Source organism: Aplosporella prunicola (assembly GCF_010093885.1).
Source record: "Aplosporella prunicola CBS 121167 unplaced genomic scaffold K452scaffold_1, whole genome shotgun sequence".
NCBI classification, from domain to species: domain Eukaryota; kingdom Fungi; phylum Ascomycota; class Dothideomycetes; order Botryosphaeriales; family Aplosporellaceae; genus Aplosporella; species Aplosporella prunicola.
Genome location: NW_022983529.1, coordinates 61,372 through 79,549, shown reverse-complemented (window position 1 = coordinate 79,549; position 18,178 = coordinate 61,372). Strand labels below are relative to the sequence as shown.

The following is an 18,178-nucleotide window of genomic DNA, read 5'->3' as shown; positions in this document are numbered from 1 at the left end:
GACCAACCGTACGTTTCTGGCTTACCTCCGCAAGCTCCGATCCCGTCATAGCCCGCTTCCCTTCCCCATCAGTGCTTACCACCCAACCCCTCCATGTCGCCGATCATCCGGCCCTTCCAGCGCCTCTATCGTGATGCACCTGGCCCTGGCTGACGACCTGCTAGTTTTGGGCCATGGCGCCCAGGTACCATTCGCACCTCCCCTCGCTGCACCTCCGACTCCTCTTCCTCCTCCACTCCCTCCCTCCTCTACCCTCTTGCTCCCATCCGAGTCTTCCGCAGCAACTCCTACCGCACCCTTCATCTTTATCCCTACGCCGTTGGTAGACGCTTCACCACCGCAAGGCCGCCCCGCCTCCCATTGCCCCCCACACCCACTCGCCAACCAATACCCACTGTCCACCGTACCCTCCGAGTGCTCCGACTTGCAAATGCGGAGAGGACGACTCCCAGTGGCTATACTCTCGGCCTTCCTCAGTCTTTTTACTGTTAGTGAAGTATACCAACACTTTGGCCAGAACACCTCGTCGGAAGGCTTGGAAGAGAAGGAATGGATAGCAAGCTCCAGGTCGTGGATGGAGCGGAAGACGTGCCAATGGTTCGGGCTGTGCGGCGTGACACACCTGAATAGCTCTAAATGGATCAACAAGCAGCATCGCAAGGAGGGGCTGCACCGAGTGCAAGAAGCGCTTGAGGGGGCCAAGGACAAGATGCTGGACTTCAGCGACTTCTGGACGAGCGGCAAGGCACGGCCCGAGGACTGGAGCGCCGACGAGCGCCGGCTCCGCGAGATCCCGCAGTACGTGCTGGACCACGCGCCGCTGGTGCACCTGTTCTCGGGCGAGCAGTTCTGGCCCTGCGACATTGCCGATCACCTCATCCACACGACACCCCACCTCAACTACACGCCACTGCAGGCTTCATCGGACCACCCCAACCTGACCAACCTCGACGACCTGAACCAATGGGGCCGCTTCGTCTACTTACAAAGCGACGACAATGTCGAAGAGCGCCCGGGCTGGCTCGGCGGCGAAAATAATGTCCCCACTAAGCCTGGCGGGCGCGACGACGACGACGACGACGATGCCGAGGAAGTGGGCTGGGCGGACTGGGACGGCCGCATCGACGGGGAACTCCCGGACGACCTTGCGGACGGGCGAAAACCGTGGTACGAGGCCGGCATCGGCGACACCAAGGACAAAGGCGGCATCCGGCCGAATCCGACGATGCCGAGCCAGGCAACACCAACCGACACAACAGAAGGCGAGGAGTACATTGACGAAGACGACTGCGCTGAGGATGAGGCGGACGTATCCGTGCACCTCCGGCGGCGGTCGTTGACGTGGGCGACGGGCAAGCGCGGAACGACGCCCGGCGGACGCAGCGAAGCGCCCGCGGTGCTCATCGTCGTAGACAAAGGAAACGGCGTCGTCGACGCGTTTTGGTTTTATTTCTACAGTTACAACCTCGGAAATGTGGTGCTGAACGTGCGGTTCGGCAACCATGTCGGCGACTGGGAGCACAGCGTGGTGCGCTTCCATAACGGCAAGCCCAAGGCCGTCTTCTTCAGCGAGCACAACTTCGGCGAGGCGTACGCATATGAGGCGGTGGAAAAGATCGGGAAGCGGGTAAGTATAGCGCGTGACCGGACTCCTCCGCACCCCTCGTTACACGAGCAAGGAAAAAGAAAAAGAAACAAACACAGCGGAGCTGAACCGAGCTAAGCTGACACCCTCGTTCCGCAGCCCGTCGGCTACATCGCCATCGGCACGCACGCCATGTACGCGACGCCGGGCACGCACGCCTACATCCTGCCCTGGGGCCTCCTGCACGACGTGACGGACCGCGGCCCGCTGTGGGACCCTTTGCTGAACGCGCACAGCTACACGTACGACTACGCGGCGGACAAGTTGCGCGCCAGCGCCCTGACGCCCCAGGCTCCCACTAACTGGTTCTACTACAAGGGCCACTGGGGCGACAAGTTCTACCCGCTCAGCGACCCGCGCCAGTATCGCTTTGCTGGGCAGTACCATTATGTCAATGGCCCGTTGGGCCCGCGGCATAAGAATTTGGGCCGCAAGAGGATTTGTCAGGGTAATGGCGAGTGCAGGATTAAGACTTTTGTGGATGTGCCCGGGGGAAGGGCGCGCCGGTGGGTCGGGCGGGGAGCGGGTGAGTTGGAGGAAGAGGAGGGGACCGAGACGGAGGGAGAGGTTTGAGTGAGTGTGTGTGTGTGTGGTGTGGTGTGGTGCGGGCGGCTGCGCGGCGGAGCGGAGTGTGCACTCAACGGGACGGGCCGTGATATCGGCTGCCACTGACACTGACACTGACCTTGCCTTCCTACTTATGACCATGACTACCTATGACCATGCCGTGACCACTGCCTTGACGGAGTGGCCGCGCATGTATACACGCTCTTTACGACTTAATATTCTTACGATAACGACACATACGCACGATATCGATATCGATAGCAGGGATATTGCTTTTTTTTTTTTTTCTGTTTTTTGCTGCTTTTATACCTTCTATACCTTACCTTACCATTACTCCCGGCCTCGTCGGGCCTGGGCTGGGCTGGCTGGCGCCCCGAGGCGCTCAACACGTCACGACACGACACTGCGCGGACTTGGTCTCTTGCAGACACACATGGTGGACGGGGTATGGGTATGAGTACGCACTGAGTACGGCGCACGAGGGGGGCGGCGTTTGCGGCGATACCTTGGCGAAACTTCTTGTGTATTTATCTTCTTCGATGGTTGTCGATATTGTTACTTAGGCTTGATGGATGGAATGTATGAATAAATCGGTTGATTGATTGATTGGGGGTTTTTTGTGGTTGGTTCGGTGCAAGACGCGCAGTGCCAATGCTGGTCTAGAGATACCAGACAGCTCTGGACGACTTGCTCGAATGATGCTGTGCTGTGCTGTACTTGGATATACGTGTACTTTCCACCGGGGAGAGCGCGTGGCTGCGTCTGGCTTCCATCCCGTTCCGGGCACTCGAGCACGGACTGCTGGGCCGATCTACTGAGGCTGCTGCTGCTGCTACGGTGCGGTGCTGGTGGTCAGCGGCTTGGGGGAGAGGCGCTGCTTGCCGTGGGAGTATGGTGGTGGTGATGCACGATGCTGGGGGATGGTGGGGGTGTGGGGGGTTGGGAAGGGGTTTGGGAGGGGGGTTTGGGGTGCGTGGAGTGTGTGCGTGCTTGCGACCTATCGGCCATTGTGTTGGTTGTTGTGGCGGCAATCAATGCTGCCGCACACCGGAAGAGTGGTCGAGTTCGAAGCTGTGAGGTACGAGTAGGAGAGTGGTGATGGGGGTTTTTTTTTATAGCTACTAATATCTACGTAGTTCTGTCTCGATAAAGGCGCGTTCTCGTGGGGAGGTTGTTGGTGGATGCTGAGAGATGAAACGTCTTCTGGTAGAGGGGTCGTTGGAGGGATTTGGGTGCACCGGTATGCCGTCTTTGATCTGTCTTCAACTCTTTCGTTTGTAAACAAGGTTTGCAGAGGACTGAAGTTAAAAGAAACTAATTTCTTCATCACGACGATAAAGGCATCTTTATCGCAGATATTAGATTCTCATCTTTACCTGAACGCATAGGCCATCTCCCTCACCACCACCACCACCACCACCACCACAACGCCACAATCTCGGACCGGACCTCGGAGGCCATGTCTCACTCACATATAGTGTACAACGGCAAGCCGGCCAGGCAAACCCGCATATATAACCCCCGGGCACCAATAACGCATGCCCAATCTCGGCAGGCGGGCCTCGTTTAGGCGGGCAGCTCCGCACCCGCCGCGCCGAACGGGCCAGCTGACGCCATTTCCGCACCAATCGCCTGGAGGTGAAACCTCGCGAGGCTCATGTTTCACGCGCCGACGTCTCGCGAAGCCGTTCGCGCGCGCCCACTCTATCATAAACGACACACACGCGTGTGCAAGGGGACCTCCTTTAATTTTCCCGGTGGCCGTCGCCCTCGACTTATAAAAGCTCCGGCGGGGGAGGGTTTGCGCTGAGACGTTTGTTTGTAGGGCTGGTCGACCTGTTGTAAATATAGCACTTCTTCTGGAAATACTCTCGTTTTATTGTTATCCTTCTTCTTCTTCTTTGGCTTGAGATATATCCAAGATGATGGTTTCATTCACCCACGCCCTGCCGCTGGCGGCAAGCCTCTTCCTCTCTGGCGCGAGCGCCGCACCCGCGCCCGCCGCCTCCTCCGCCGCGACTACCGACGCCAAGTACCTGCTCGTCTTGTACGCCAAAGCCTCTCAATCCCTCACACACGTACGCAACTAATACGCCCCGCAGCGGCGACTCGTACTCGACGACGGGCTCGTGGCCGGGCGGCGACAAGCCGTCGGTCGAGAACCCGCTGGGCAACCCGGCACTCCCCGGCACGACGACCAGCGGCGGCCTCAACTGGGTCGGGCAGGTGACGTCGAAGCTCAACACGTCGCTGACGTTCACGTACGACTTTGCCGTGTCGGGCGCGACGACGGACAAGGACATCGTGGACAGCTATGCCAGCGCGTGCGTCGACGACCAGGTCGACCAGTTCAACCAGTACCTGGACGGCAAGCCGCCGGGCGACGACTCGCTCGTCGTCTTCTGGACCGGCATCAACGACATTGGCGAGAGCTTCTGGGACAGCACCGACGTGCCGCAGGCCAAGGTCATGGACCGCTACTTCGAGCTGCTGAGCAACCTGTTCGAGGCCGGGCTCAAGAAGTTCGTCCTGTTCAACGTGCCGCGTAAGGCAGCCTTGCAATTCCCTTCTTAAAAAACACCAAGTTAACACACGCCACAGCGTTCGACAAGGCCCCCGCCTTCAACCAGCAGGGCGAGACCAAGCTCACCAAGCTCCGCGCCGACATCAAGTCGTACAACGAGGCGCTGGAGACGCGCTTCGCTGCCTTCAAGACGGCGCACAGCGGCGCCCAGGGCCAGGTCTTCAACGTCACGCCGACTTTCAACAAGGTCATCAACGACCCGACCAGCTACGGCGCCACGGACGCTACCTGCCAGAGCGGCGATGGCACCAGCTGCGTCTGGACCGACACTTACCACCCCGGCTTGAAGGTCCATGAGCTCCTTGGCAAGGCATTCATTGAGGCTATTGGCGACTTGTGGTAGATGCTTTAGGGGTGACGTGGGTCGAGATGAGATGTAGTTGAAAAGAATTTTGAATTAAATGTCTTGACTGATCGGTATAAATCTTGAAGAATGTGGCGTCGATTGTGACATCATCAAAGCTGATGAAAAGTGATTGGGGAATAAGGAGCAAGCACCAGACTCCGAACTCCAACAAATCAAAAACAGAAACAGCGAAGCTACAAACAAACCACCGACTCACCCCCGCCCCCTCAGCAGTCTCCAAAAAACCCATCCGAAAAGGTCCGAAGCAAATCCAACCGCTTATATAGTACTTCCGGCACTGAACCAGTACACAACACCCTCCAAACCAAGCTCTATAAACACTAACCCACTACCCATCACCAACCCCACCAGCTCATGCCATTTCCCACGCAGTACGCACACACGCCTGCAATCAGCAAATAGACCCTGGTATCTGGGAGCTTCAATAACCTACTTCATTTTATAGACCTTCCTTCCTTCTACATACACAGCTTACAGCTCACGAGTTACAACTCACTACTTATCTACATACCTAGCGCAGTGGCACGCTTTAACGCCTTTAGTTATTCCTCAGCATAATGCAATGGGCGTAGTCTTCATTGTATAGGATATAAGGCGGCTTGTCAAGCTGCACCCGTACAAACGCTGGAAACTGCTGCCGCGCTGCGTGTTCTATTTAGGTGGCGGCGTCACGATTCACTGTATGATAGAGAACAGAAGCTTTACACACATGCTCAACGCCAGGGAGAGAAACGACAGCTCTATTTTGAAGCTAAGTATAAAAAAGAAGCCCTGCAATAACTTAATAAAGCAGAAACCCACCCGCCCAGGCTTTTATAAGCATAAGAGCAGCCCTGACTTCAAGGTCAAACAAACCGATGGCGACGAGCACTGCTATACACAGGTCCGGAGACAACGCAGCCTACGCTACGGCGAGACGGCAACCGGGATGAAATAAACGGGACCCCAAGTGCGATGTCGAGTCGCTGCATTCCTTGGTCACGAAGACGGCCTACTTGCGGCACGCGGGTTGCGCTCGTCGTGGCCGGAAGCCAGGCACGCTCGCCTCGAAGAAGACGCCTATAGATAGACTTGGTCCGCCCTTGATTGGTTCTGTGTACGCTGTTAGCTGGAGAGAGGCGATGGCTTACTGACTAGGAGCGAGTGACTGAGGCCAGGTAGGCGAATGGAAGTGTGTCGGTTAGTTGCTTAAAGGGAAAAGGAAGCTTTGAGAGGGAAAAGGAAGCTGTCGAGTAATGGGGCAGAAGAGAGTTGGTTGTTTGATTTGAGAGAGAGAGAGTGTGTGTGAACTCCCGGCTGCGAAGATATAAGCTGCTGGCCACGCTAACGACTAGCGTTATGCCGTTAACGCGCTGCTAATACGCTCTTAACAGAAAAATAGGATTTGTTCACACGAGAAAAAGGGCTATGAGGCGCGGTTGAGTAAGCATGATGGCTGCGGACTGCCGACGCTTCTAGTATTTAACACGTCTCTGTCAAGGACTTCCGGTTTTACATCAACAGCAATACTTCTCACCATCAGCCTGTGGTGCCCCTCGTCCTAGCAAATGCGATACATGTCTGGGGAAGGACTTTTCATTGTTTTCTTGAATAACCCCGCATAAAAACATGCGAGTGTGGTATATGCTAGTCAGTTACTACTGCCAACAACACTGACGCTTAACACCACCATCCACTAAATATATACATCGCCGTCATGCTCCCATAGTGCCTTTCCACAAGAGAAACAGTTGACGGTCAATTTTATCGCGGTTTCAAGGCCTGTTGTTCATGCCGTAAGTCTGCAGCACACAAATCTACATGAGTCCGAGGACATTACACATTACAGCGTCCGCTGTTTCCACCAGACAGGAGGAACCAAGGCATCATCAAGTTGTTTGAAAATGACACTTTCTGTGAGTTCAAAGCTGCGATCCAAGAGAGCAATAACTAGTTCTTGTAGTGTCCCGAACCGCGACATCCGCATGCGCCACACTATATACCCGAGAATTTAGAGTCGTTCTATCACCGACAAGAATCCTATAATCATATTCTGGACGATGTAATCCCTGAGACCTAGGTCATTGCCCGTGATGTGAGCGATTTTGGTGTCGGACATGGTCAGACGGCAACTCCATATATTTGATATCGACTCCTCCACTTCGGGTCGAGGCTGCAACATAATACACACCTGATATGTTTGAGCTTGTTAGAGAATGTGTAAGAAAGGACGTGAATGCTGACATGCTTTCCTGGGCGGTAGGTCTCAGTGTCAGGGATGGGCGGAGCAGGTTTCACTCAGTGAAATCGTGTTAGCGAAACAGTGAAGAAAGATAAACAGATAACACTCTGAGTAGTTCAGCACAACTCATCCGTCAGACTCCAGCTAACAAATTCCACATCCGCAAAAAACAAAAAACAAAAAGCCAGGATCAAGAAACTAGAGCCTCCAGGAAGACCACCTCGACACCGACAGCGCAAAGGATTTCATTGCTAGGTTTTTTTTTAATCGCTGGATATGGTGGGTGTACGAGGGTTTTGTGCCGGAAGGCACTTCATCACGGCGTTCGAGGAGGGAGGAGGCGTTCTTACGCTTAACTTGTTGTAAAAAATTCCATCACTTCCACACAACACGATGAAGATGACCACGACGAAGATGACTTTATGCTCGCTGAGTTCTGTAATAGGTGCTGCGTGTGAACTGCATGATACGCTCTTGGAGCTCACTGCTAGTCGCTGCTAGAGATCTGAAGGACACGCCAAAGACCTTGCCAGCCGTTTAGCAGTCACCTGGCATTCCACTCTTGTACAGAGTGGCATTTGGTCCAGGACAACACACGAAGTCAAAGCCAACTCATTAAACAAAACGACAGCACCTCCACGAATCTACCTAGTATTTGTATATAAACAGCATCCCCATGACGTCAGCTCACGTGCCGTCGCTCCCCCACAAGCCACCGCAGCCTACCCCACCGTGCCCACCCCGCGCAGCCCAAAACGGCAAGCAAACGCGACGTACCAAGCAAGAGCATCCGGCCGCCAGGCCACAAAACTGCAACTCCGCCCGCCGCAGCATCTCTAAAAAGCGCAAGAATGCCGCGCCCCCCAAACCGCCCGCTTGCTTGCCCCGCCACCTGCCTGCCTCGCACGAATATAACCCCAGGTTACCTACGCACTTGCTCCTGGCGGGCCATGATTGCTCCGTTTACGACCGCTCCCTCCACTACATACGGATTATCGGTTTTTGCCCCCAGGCGAGCGAGCGAGCCTGGTAGTTGACCTAGGAAAGACTTTGCGCTTTGGTTTGTTTGGTTCGGAGTTCGAGGGTCTGAGTGCGAGATGAGGACGTCTACTGGTTGGTTAGTTGCTGCTGTCGAGCCCTATTGCCCTGCCCTGTTACTGCCCTATGTTATGCTCTGCTTTACTGTTCTATTTTTACGCATCCTGCACTCTCTACTCTACTCCACCCTATAACGTGACTTGAGACACAACCGCCAAGCTAACACGCACACACCCACTCCACAGCCACAGCTGCCGCGACCGCCATCTAAAGTGTAAGTCCGCTGGCCCTACCTACTATCCCACACCCCCGCTCTCGCCTACCCACCCTCTTACCGGATAATTTAAAGACTAACACCCCTCCCACACACAGGCGTCTTCGAGCCCGACGCAACGCGCTGCCGCAAGTGCACCGAGACCGAGCGCGCATGCGTGCGCGGCCTGACCATCCGCTTCAGGCCCGTGACGACGGTGCGCGAGAAGCGCGCCGGCAAGCGGGGTGGTAGGGGCGAGGGCGGGCGATGCAGGAATCGTGAACTCAGTTTCGCGGGGAGCCAGACGTGGGTGAAGGTGCCGCCGACAGGTATGTGTGTGTGCGAGAGAAAGCGAAAGGAAGAGAGGGTTGCGATAGTGGTGTTGCCATTGTTGTTGTGTGTGAAGTCGTATGCTGAGACTGTTGTGTTGTGTTTTAGTTACGTTTGCGCCGGTGGCATCGAGACTCGAGGACTTGGATGACGAGACGCACGAGGATGACGGGGCCGGCGTGTCCACGCCTGAAGAGCAGGACGCGACATCCCTGCCGGACATAAGCGCAACGGCGCCGGCACCGGAGCACAGTAACACTGCGACGGACTCGCCGCTCAGCAGCCTCACGAGCAGCGCAGCAACGTGCGCGCCGCCGGGGTCCATCAGTGCGCTGCTGAACATAGAGAGCCACCACTCACCGCTGAATGCCTTTCCCGCAGTGAGCACAAGTAGTGCTGCGCACAACGACCTCACTACCTACGGGCCACATCTCCCTCTCCAACAAGAGACAAGTTCGGCGCCGTCGCCACCACCGCAAACCACCGCGGCGGCGGAGGAGAGCTTCTGGAAGCCCGTGTCGCCGCTGTACCGCTTCTCGACCGGATGGCCATTCAAGAGCCGCCACGAGGCGCGCCTGTTCAAGCATTATGTGGACCACCTATCCGTTTATGTGCGCGCCGGCCTTCCCCTGAATCTGCAGCACGTGCGGATGGCTGACGCTCGAATAGGTGGATTGCTGCGATGACGAGGCAAAATTCGCGCGAGTGGTACCGCAGCGCGCCGTGAACTACCCGGTGCTGATGAACGCGATCCTCGCGCTGTCGTCGCGGAGTCTGAGCAGGGTCAATGGCACCGAGGACGTTGATTCGCCGCGCTATCTGACCCAGTGCTTGGAGATCTTGATACCTGTTCTGGATGACCCCCTGGAGTCGCTCGATGAAAATCTCCTGGCGGCTATTGTTATCTTGCGTCTTTACGAGGAAGCTGACGGTAAGTAAAGGGGGCAGGCTTTACCAAATTCCGATGAGAAAGACTGATGGTGCGCAGATATTGACGAGAAATGCCATCTGTACGGCGGGACACGGTTACTCAACTCGATTGCCCAATTCGTCCCAATGGGCGGGCTCGGCGAAGCGGCCAGCTGGATATTCCTGCGGCAAGACATCTACGTCTCGCTTACGACGGGACAGCCACTCAACATCGACCTAACCAACTACCTTTCATCACAAGCCTTCCAAAAGGACACGCCCGGCTCATGGGCGAACCGGATGGTGTTCGTATTCGCCAAGATCCTGAACTACGCGTGCCAGCAGGAGGAAGCGCCGTCGAAGAAAAAGTGGCAGCAGTTACACGAAGAGGTGGAGACATGGAACAGGATGAAGCCGTGGCACTTCCGCCCGCTCTGGGCAAGACGGCCCGAGGGCGATACGGCGCCTTTCCCCGAGGTGTGGATGACGCTGCCGGCTCACGGTACGTGCGGCTGCAATAGCCAGCCCCCATTTTTCTGGGAAAGTGGGAAGCTTGCTGACATGAGAATGGCGCAGTGGTTGGCCAGCAGCATTACAATATGGCGAGCATTCTGCTCGCGACGTGCGATCCCCAGCTGTCGAGGCTAGGGTTCAATGGGCACAAATCGAGGAAGGTGACCGAGGTAAGCATTGGCGCAGCATTGGGCTTCCGTGTGTGCGATTGACGGGCTGACTGACGCCAATGCGTAGGCGGCGATCGTGCAGAATCTGAAGGCCATTGTGGGCTTGGCTATCGGAAACGGCGGCGTGGCAGCGGCTACCTTCCACGCGTCACATATCCTATGCGCATGTAAGCAAACCCTAGCACATTAGCCTCCACGTGTCGGAAGCGGAAGCAACGTTCTCATCTCCGTCCGCCTCCAATTTCTTGACCATAGCACTAACGCACCATCTGCGTGCAACAGTTGGCTCGTACCTAGAAGACCCAGCGGACCGCGAGGCGGCAGTGGCGTTCTTGGAGAGCGGCATGACGGACAAGATCGGCTGGCGGGCTGTGCGTATCATCGAGAGCTTGAGAGATCAATGGAAGATTTGAACACGGTGGCTATGTCATGCCGGTATCGGTGCTGGTGCTGGTGCCGCATGGTGTCAGTGAGTGAGTGAGTGATTGAGTGAGTGAGTGATTGAGTGAGTGGGCGAATGAGTGTGGAGTTGGGTTGGGATGTCGATGTCGTGGAGTGATGACGATGAGGGACCCACTGCTGCTATCACATATAATACTGGAGCAGCAGCAGCTGGCGTATCCACACCTCGCCGTACCTACGCAGCAATGAGGCTGTACAGTACCTGAACACCCGCGTGCCAGGTTCATGCGGGAGATAAGCAGCCCTAGCTAGCGCCATGCATGGCCGCAGCGATGACCTACCCAGGCGGGAAGCTAGCGAGCGAGCGGCTGTCATCTCGATGCGCGCTCCCGTCGTGTACTCGAGTAGAGTACCTGCTCCCAGAAGAAGCGGGCGGGGCAACTTTCCCTGTCGTCGGACGTTAGAGTAAGCCTGACCGGGCACCAAGGCGTACCAAAACACCGCTCGCTCAGCGCTAGAGGCTCGCTTGGCGCGGGGCCCCGCACCGAAGCACGGGCGGGCCTGCTGCGGCTGTGCCGGATGCGGAAATTTGCTCCTACTCATATCGGACTTGCCTGCCCTAGGTGCCTCCTTGCGGGGTGTGGCGTACGGCGGTTCCTGGGGCGAGGCGGGAAGGGCAGGTTTGCCCGTGCTGGGGTGGTGGACGTGACTGGTGGGGTTGGATCGATTGATTATTCGTTGGTTGGTGCGTGCGTGTGTGCAGAAGAGCTGTAGGAGTAGGTAGGTGCGCGGATGGGATGGATATAAGAGACTGCTGGGAGGCGCTGGTGGGAGGCGCCAGTCTTCTGTTTCCTCCATCCTTCTTCTTCTTCTCTACTACACACCTCTCTTGCTGAAGTCTGATTTGCGAGATTCAGTTCGACACGATGGCTACCACCATGCTGGATCTCAATATCAGTTCGGTGCCGTATGCGGCGCTGCTGGGTGTAGTCATTCTGGCCTACTTTGTTGTGTACCCGGTGTTTGAGTACTTCCGGGACCCCAAGGGTAAGACAATACTGTTCCTTCCGGCCTGTGTGATTAGAGGTGTAAGGAAGAGAAGACTGACGAATGAACACAGGTCTCCGCAGGTTCCCTAACATGTCGCCGCTGTCAGGCATCACGGCAATTCCATACATGATCTTGGCTCACGGCGGCAATCGTTCGCTCGCGTTGGCCGAGATGCACAAGACGCACCCCGTGATCCGCACTGGTCCGAACACCCTTTCGTACGGCGACGTGCGTGCCATCAAGGACATCTACGGCCACAACACCAAGTGTACCAAGGACGAGTCGTACATTGCTGGAGCCGGCACCCACTACCATCTCGCCGATGTTGTCGACAAGCCCGAGCACTCCCGTAAGCGTAAGGTCCTGTCGTCGGCGTATGCGCTCAAAAACCTCGAGGGTTGGGAGCACAAGGTCGCGGACAAGGTCGAACGCCTCATCGCCCACATCGACAAGGTCTGCACCGACGCATTGCCCAAAGGAATTGCCGTCCCGAAGAAGGAGGACATCACGCTCGACTTCCGCGAATGGGCCAACTACTTCACCCTCGATGCCATTGCTGACATTGGCGTCTCGGAGCGCCTTGGATTCCTCGATCAGGGCAACGACCGTGTCGTTGGTCGTAACTCCGACGGCACCACTTATGAATGCAACCTCCGCGAAGTCCTGTACAGCAGCAACCACAAGCAGTCGCTCCTCCTGTGGGCTTACTCCTGGTACCCTTTCCTGAACAAGGTTTCCCACGTGATTCCCTACTACCGCCGCCTGGGCAACCTGGGGAAGCAGTGGGACGGTCTGCCGGCGGAGCGTGCCCACCGCCGTCTGATGCGCTACGAGGCGGGCGAGAAGCTCGACGACTTCTTCCAGGCGATGATGGAGGACAAGAACGGTAACCCGAACAACCTGGAGTGGGGCGAGATCGTGGCCGAAGTCAACATCATGATGAACGCGGGCTCGGTGACGACCGCCATCGCCATCACGAACATCCTGCTGCAGCTGATCAGGAACCCGGAGTGTCTGGCCAAGCTGCGCGAGGAGATCGACGCCGTCATGGACGAGGACCAGGCCGTCGCCTCCTACGACCAGGTCAAGCACTTGCCCTACCTACGCGCCTGTCTCGACGAATCGCTCCGCCTCTTCCCGCCCACGCCGGCGAGCCTCGGTCGCGAGACTCCGCCCGAAGGCACCACCATCATCGACGACTTCATCCCCGGCGGCACCAGCGTCGGCATCAGCGCCGTCGTCGCCCACCGCGACGAGCATGTCTATCCACAGGCCGAGAAGTTCGTTCCGGAGCGCTTCCTCGGTGAGAACGGCAAGGCGCTCCAGCCTTACTTCATCACGTTCTCGGCCGGCGCGCGCGGCTGCATCGGCAGGAACATCTCCTACCTCGAGCAGACGGTCGCTGTCGCGAGTATCATCCACCGCTATGACTTCGCTCTGCCGTACCCTGACTGGGATATCGAGCGCCGGGACGCCATGAACTGGATTCTTGGGCCGATGCCGGTCAAGGTCTGGCGCCGCAACATGAAGGCTGCTGAGGAGGGCGCGTGAACAAGCGGATGAGCATGAAATTGCCGGTTGATTATTGAAGTTTTAGATGTAAGGTGTTCTGGCGCACAAGGGAGTCACCGAGGACAGGTTGTCTCGTCTCCGACGATGGCCATTGATTGGGTTGTTTTGTTTTGTTTGACTGACGAGCGATGACGACGATGGAGAAAAGGACAATGTAAGCGTTGACTTGGCCTTTAAAGAAGTGACATGAATGAATGAAATCAGAATTTATAATACTTTGCTTTGGTCGTGCTAAATTCGTGATAAGGACAATGAGGACGATGAGGACGATGGTAATTGTGTGCCCGCAGACGACAGACGGCTCTATAACTGCATGTGAACGCGCATCGTGACCGCGCGCCGGATTGCATGACGTTGGCGCCTGAATGGTCTGGCAAGTCTTGGGGGTCTGCGGCCCTTCGCGGCGGCTGAGGTGCGATGGCTTGCGTGGTTCATGTGACGTGCGTGTTGGCGGTCGCGCATTGGTGGGCAAGCGAGCTGGAGAGCCTTGTCTTCCCCTCTCGCCAAAACCTTTCATTCTTCCAATCAAGCCCATTGGTTCGTACAATCCACATAACACCGGCCACGTTGTCTGCTCATCAGCAAAAAACACCTTCAGCTCTATCTACGTAGTAGAAACAGAGCCCAGGCGCTAACCCACGAATTTAGAGACCACAACAGTTTACACATTCGTCACCTTCCCCCATCCAATCGTAGACTTCAGTGCGTCCGGCGTAGCTACGCAAGCATGTCGCCACGGCCGAGAAGAAGAAAAACACGCTAAATATGCAAAGCCCAGGGTATTTACGAATCAACAAGCTCTCCACTGAACATTAAGCCCCCGGTTATGCAGCAGGCGTGACGTGGAAAAATGGGGAGATCTATATATAACTTACGAAGTTTTCTCAGTCTTGTCCCTTTTTTGCTTGCTGAAGTCCTGCTTTCCTTTACAACCTTTCGTGCCTCATCAAGTCCAATATGGACCCCTTAAGCATATCGCTAGCAGTCATCACACTTATTGGTACCACGCATAAAGTCATTCGCTTCCTCAGCAATGTCGAAAACGCGCCGCAAGAGATGAGCGAATGCCTGATCGAGGTTACTTCAGCGTATGCTCTCCTCAATCAACTGAAAAACCGATTAGAGGGAACAGACAAGAGCGCATCCTGGTTCGACAAACTCAGTGCACTTCGGGTAGAGGGCGGCCCTTTCGACCAATACACAACTGCTCTCGAACAGCTTCAGTCAAAGCTCGACCCCGCCCGATCTGGTGTGATACACCGAGTTGGAAAGGCGATTGCATGGCAGTTCAAAAAGAAGGAATTAGAGGGGATACTTGAAAAGCTTGAGCGTTTCAAGTCATCAATTCAGTTCATTTTGGCAAATAGTCACTTGTACGTATAATTAATCCGTTTTCATCTTTCCTTCAATTTTTCTTGAATCTTCCGTTTCTTATCTGTTGAAAGCCCTTCTGCTAAGAGTATCTAGCGAATTGTCATTATCCATCAAACAAGATACTTCAGACATAAAACAAACAACTCAGAATTTCGAAAACAAAAAGGAGCGTGAAGATCTGATGAAATGGCTCAACAAAAATACATTCGATTACAGTGCGCTTCAAAACGATAAGATTAGAGACAGGAAGGATGGAACCGGAAGCTGGTTTTTGACATCTCCGGAATTCGAATCCTGGAAGACGAGCGAAAATTGTTCCCTGATCTGTCCTGGAATTGCTGGAGCGGGAAAAACGATCATAATAGCAAAAACTGTCCACCATCTACGCGAATCACATCTTCCGAATACCGGTGTTGCAGTCATCTACTTTGACTACAAGATGGCCGCAGACCAAAAACCGTCAAAGTTGCTTGCCTCTGTTGCACTGCAGCTCATCACAACTCTCGAAACCCTTCCGGACTGTGTAAACGATTTCTTTAAAAAACACAAGGGATCGGCACCTTCTTGGGAAGATTACCAGAACCTCATTCAAGCGCTTGTTCCCGTCTTCAATGACGTCTACCTTATGGTCGACGCTTTCGATGAATTCTTTTCTGATACTGAGGACCGCGAACAGTTCCTTGACTGTATTCGTGCCATCCAGAGTCAATCACGTCTAAAGACGATGGTTACTTCTCGACCTGGTTTCGTTCTCGAAAAAGATTTCAACCATAGTCATTCGATCGAAATCCGAGCCTCGGACGCTGACATGGAGGCATACCTTGAGCAGAGGAAACGTTCTTGTTCAACCTGTGTTAAAAATGACAAGACCTGGCCGAGTGTTCGTAACAACATCATCAAGGCTGCAGATGGCATGTTAGTATCTCAACTTTGCGTCAGTTCTACATTTGCCCCTAAATTACATACTCACCTATATCAATCCGCACATTCTCTAAGAAGTTTCATTTTGTTTAGTTTTTTATTTGGATTCTGACATACGGCAGGTTTCTCCTCGCAGTACTACACTTGGAATCAATAAAAAGCATAAGGTTTCCTCGTGATGTAAAGCTAGCCTTGGAAAATCTTCCTAAGGGACACAAAGCACTTCCACGTGCCTACGATGAGGCCATAAAACGGATGGACAGCCAAAACGAGGATGACGCCAAACTTGCCTGGGAAGCCATATCGTGGATAGTCTATGCAAAAAGACCATTGTCAGTTCCGGAGTTCCGTCACGCTCTCACCATTCAGCCCGGGGACGATGATATCAGTGAAGATGATCTTCTACAAATCGAGGATGTTGTCTCGGTTTGTGTAGGTCTGATTACTGTACACAGCGAGAGTGAAACCGTTCGCTTGGTCCACTACACAGCCCAGGAGTATTTCAACGACGACCGAATGTCGGAATGGTCACCTCATGCTTTGGCGGATATCACAAAGAAGTGCATTGCTTATCTGCTTTTGCCTGGACTCCTCAGGGTCTTCGGATGCTTTGCCCGCAAGAGAGAATTTTACTGGCATTATTTCCCTTCCGGTAGGCAAGGGCGTAAACATCAACGCGGGGCAAGGGCCTATGATCTGGCCGACTACGCTGCCCTGTTTTGGGGAAATCACGCACAAAAGGTTCAAGAAGAGGTTATGGATGATGCTATGCAACTTCTTCAAAACAATGCGGCCGTCATCGTTTCATGTTGCTTGAACATGGATATGGCATCCATTGAATTCTGCCGATACAAGAAACTAGGCCGTGGAGAGATTGGCGTCCACTCTGCGGCATGGTTCGGGTTGCAGGAAATTCTACAATCCCTCATACAGAACGGTCAACCTGTATATGCTCAAAATCGGACAGGGCATGCCCCATTAGACTTTGCGGTAGCATCCAACGAGATGGGAATTGTTGAGACCCTCCTTTCTTACCCTGACGTTGATAACGGCCTACAAGCCCGCAAAACAAATGAGAGCTTGAGTAAAACGTTAGTCATGGCGGCATCCTTAGGGAGAGTGAGAGCCTGCAAGCTGCTTTTGGATCGTCCGGATGTAGACTTCAATTTTCATGCCAAAGTCGGAAACTTGAGCGATCTCCGGGAATACGGCTGGACACCGCTGGCAGCAGTTGCCGAGGGGAGCCAAAATACAGAAATTGTTGAACTGCTCTTACAAAAAGAGGGTATTTTGACGGATGTGTGCACAGAATACCGCGGTTGTACTCCACTTGGGTTTGCCATGGGTAGAGGAGAATCTTGTAGCCCGAAGATCGCGCGGATGCTCATCCAACATGGTGGCATTGACTTGAACGCACCTGTTGTTCGGGATTTTGAAACCCCTCCATTGGTAGCAGCAGTCGTAATGGAGGATGGTGCTGTAGAGATATCCAAGCTTATCTTAGACTATGGAAAAGAGGTGGATGTCAACAAGCAGGAAAAATCGGGAAGAACCGCGCTCGCCAAGGCAGCTTTTTATGGCAGAGATGAGGTCGTGAGCCTCTTACTGGAGTATAGATGTGATGAGATCGATGTCAATCTCACCGATAATTATCGCATAAGCCCTCTAATGTACGCGGCGAAGAACGACCATTCGCGCGTTGTCAACATTCTGCTTCAACGCGATGACATTCAAGTAAACGCCGAAGACTATGATGGGAAGACAGCGATATGGTATGCTGCACAAGCCAAGAAAATTCGGAATTTTCGCCTTCTATTGGAGCGGCGGGATATTAACATCGATGTGAAAAACGACAAGGGACAAACATTGGTCGAGTTTACAATCGAGTCTGGCTGTATTGCCATGCAAATGATGTTGGAAGAGTACAGAAGCGCTGGATATCATCTGTCCCAGGGGGGGCCACTGCGTCGGAAGTTTCCTCTATCTCCTGAGTGGGTAGAATTGGAGGAGAAAGAAATGGGTTTCCGCCGATGGGAATGGCACCAAAGAAAGCAGTGGAAGACTCCTATCACGAGAGCCTTGGATATTACGCCTTCGTGATAATCGGTGGATACACTTCTGAACTTTACAAAAACCAGGTACGTAACATCCTCAAGAATTGCTAATAGTACTTTATACTAAAATCTCCAGGCTACACAGTACACTACCTCAGTCGGCGGTACGGCGGCAAGATAACGAGGTCAAATGCAGTCCGAAGCTCAA

General features: G+C 54.4%; 6 protein-coding genes across 6 annotated transcripts; 5 read left to right on the top strand and 1 right to left on the bottom strand.

Moving 5' to 3' along the window:
* Positions 1-306: 306 nt before the first annotated feature.
* On the top strand, positions 307-2,340 carry K452DRAFT_282010 (uncharacterized protein). The gene is made up of 2 exons (XM_033539517.1): positions 307-1,627; positions 1,745-2,340. Exons 1-2 carry the CDS (start codon positions 575-577, stop codon positions 2,216-2,218), a joined length of 1,527 nt encoding a protein of 508 aa, XP_033402732.1. The 5' UTR covers positions 307-574; the 3' UTR covers positions 2,219-2,340.
* Positions 2,341-3,936: 1,596 nt separating this feature from the next.
* On the top strand, positions 3,937-5,213 carry K452DRAFT_354509 (carbohydrate esterase family 16 protein). The gene is made up of 3 exons (XM_033545890.1): positions 3,937-4,259; positions 4,315-4,757; positions 4,814-5,213. Exons 1-3 carry the CDS (start codon positions 4,135-4,137, stop codon positions 5,137-5,139), a joined length of 894 nt encoding a protein of 297 aa, XP_033402731.1. The 5' UTR covers positions 3,937-4,134; the 3' UTR covers positions 5,140-5,213.
* A 1,720-nt stretch (positions 5,214-6,933) lies between these two features.
* Positions 6,934-11,010, top strand: K452DRAFT_314269 (uncharacterized protein; the record flags this gene model as incomplete). Its single annotated transcript, XM_033543739.1, has 9 exons — positions 6,934-6,938; positions 8,668-8,696; positions 8,795-9,004; positions 9,114-9,616; positions 9,675-9,936; positions 9,994-10,416; positions 10,491-10,597; positions 10,665-10,764; positions 10,880-11,010. 9 exons carry the CDS (start codon positions 6,934-6,936, stop codon positions 11,008-11,010), a joined length of 1,770 nt encoding a protein of 589 aa, XP_033402730.1.
* K452DRAFT_282004 (uncharacterized protein) lies at positions 10,952-12,227 on the bottom strand. Its single transcript, XM_033539516.1, has 3 exons — positions 12,004-12,227; positions 11,235-11,940; positions 10,952-11,047 (listed from the first exon to the last, which is right to left on the bottom strand). Exons 2-3 carry the CDS (start codon positions 11,855-11,857, stop codon positions 11,020-11,022), a joined length of 651 nt encoding a protein of 216 aa, XP_033402729.1. The 5' UTR covers positions 11,858-11,940; positions 12,004-12,227; the 3' UTR covers positions 10,952-11,019.
* Positions 12,112-13,908, top strand: K452DRAFT_282003 (uncharacterized protein). The gene has a single exon (XM_033539515.1). The coding sequence runs from the start codon at positions 12,140-12,142 to the stop codon at positions 13,598-13,600; it is 1,461 nt and encodes a 486-aa protein (XP_033402728.1). The 5' UTR covers positions 12,112-12,139; the 3' UTR covers positions 13,601-13,908.
* A 670-nt stretch (positions 13,909-14,578) lies between these two features.
* K452DRAFT_217195 (uncharacterized protein) lies at positions 14,579-16,028 on the top strand (the record flags this gene model as incomplete). Its single annotated transcript, XM_033536274.1, has 2 exons — positions 14,579-14,994; positions 15,080-16,028. The coding sequence occupies 2 exons, from the start codon at positions 14,579-14,581 to the stop codon at positions 16,026-16,028; spliced, it is 1,365 nt and encodes a 454-aa protein (XP_033402727.1).
* Positions 16,029-18,178: the final 2,150 nt, after the last annotated feature.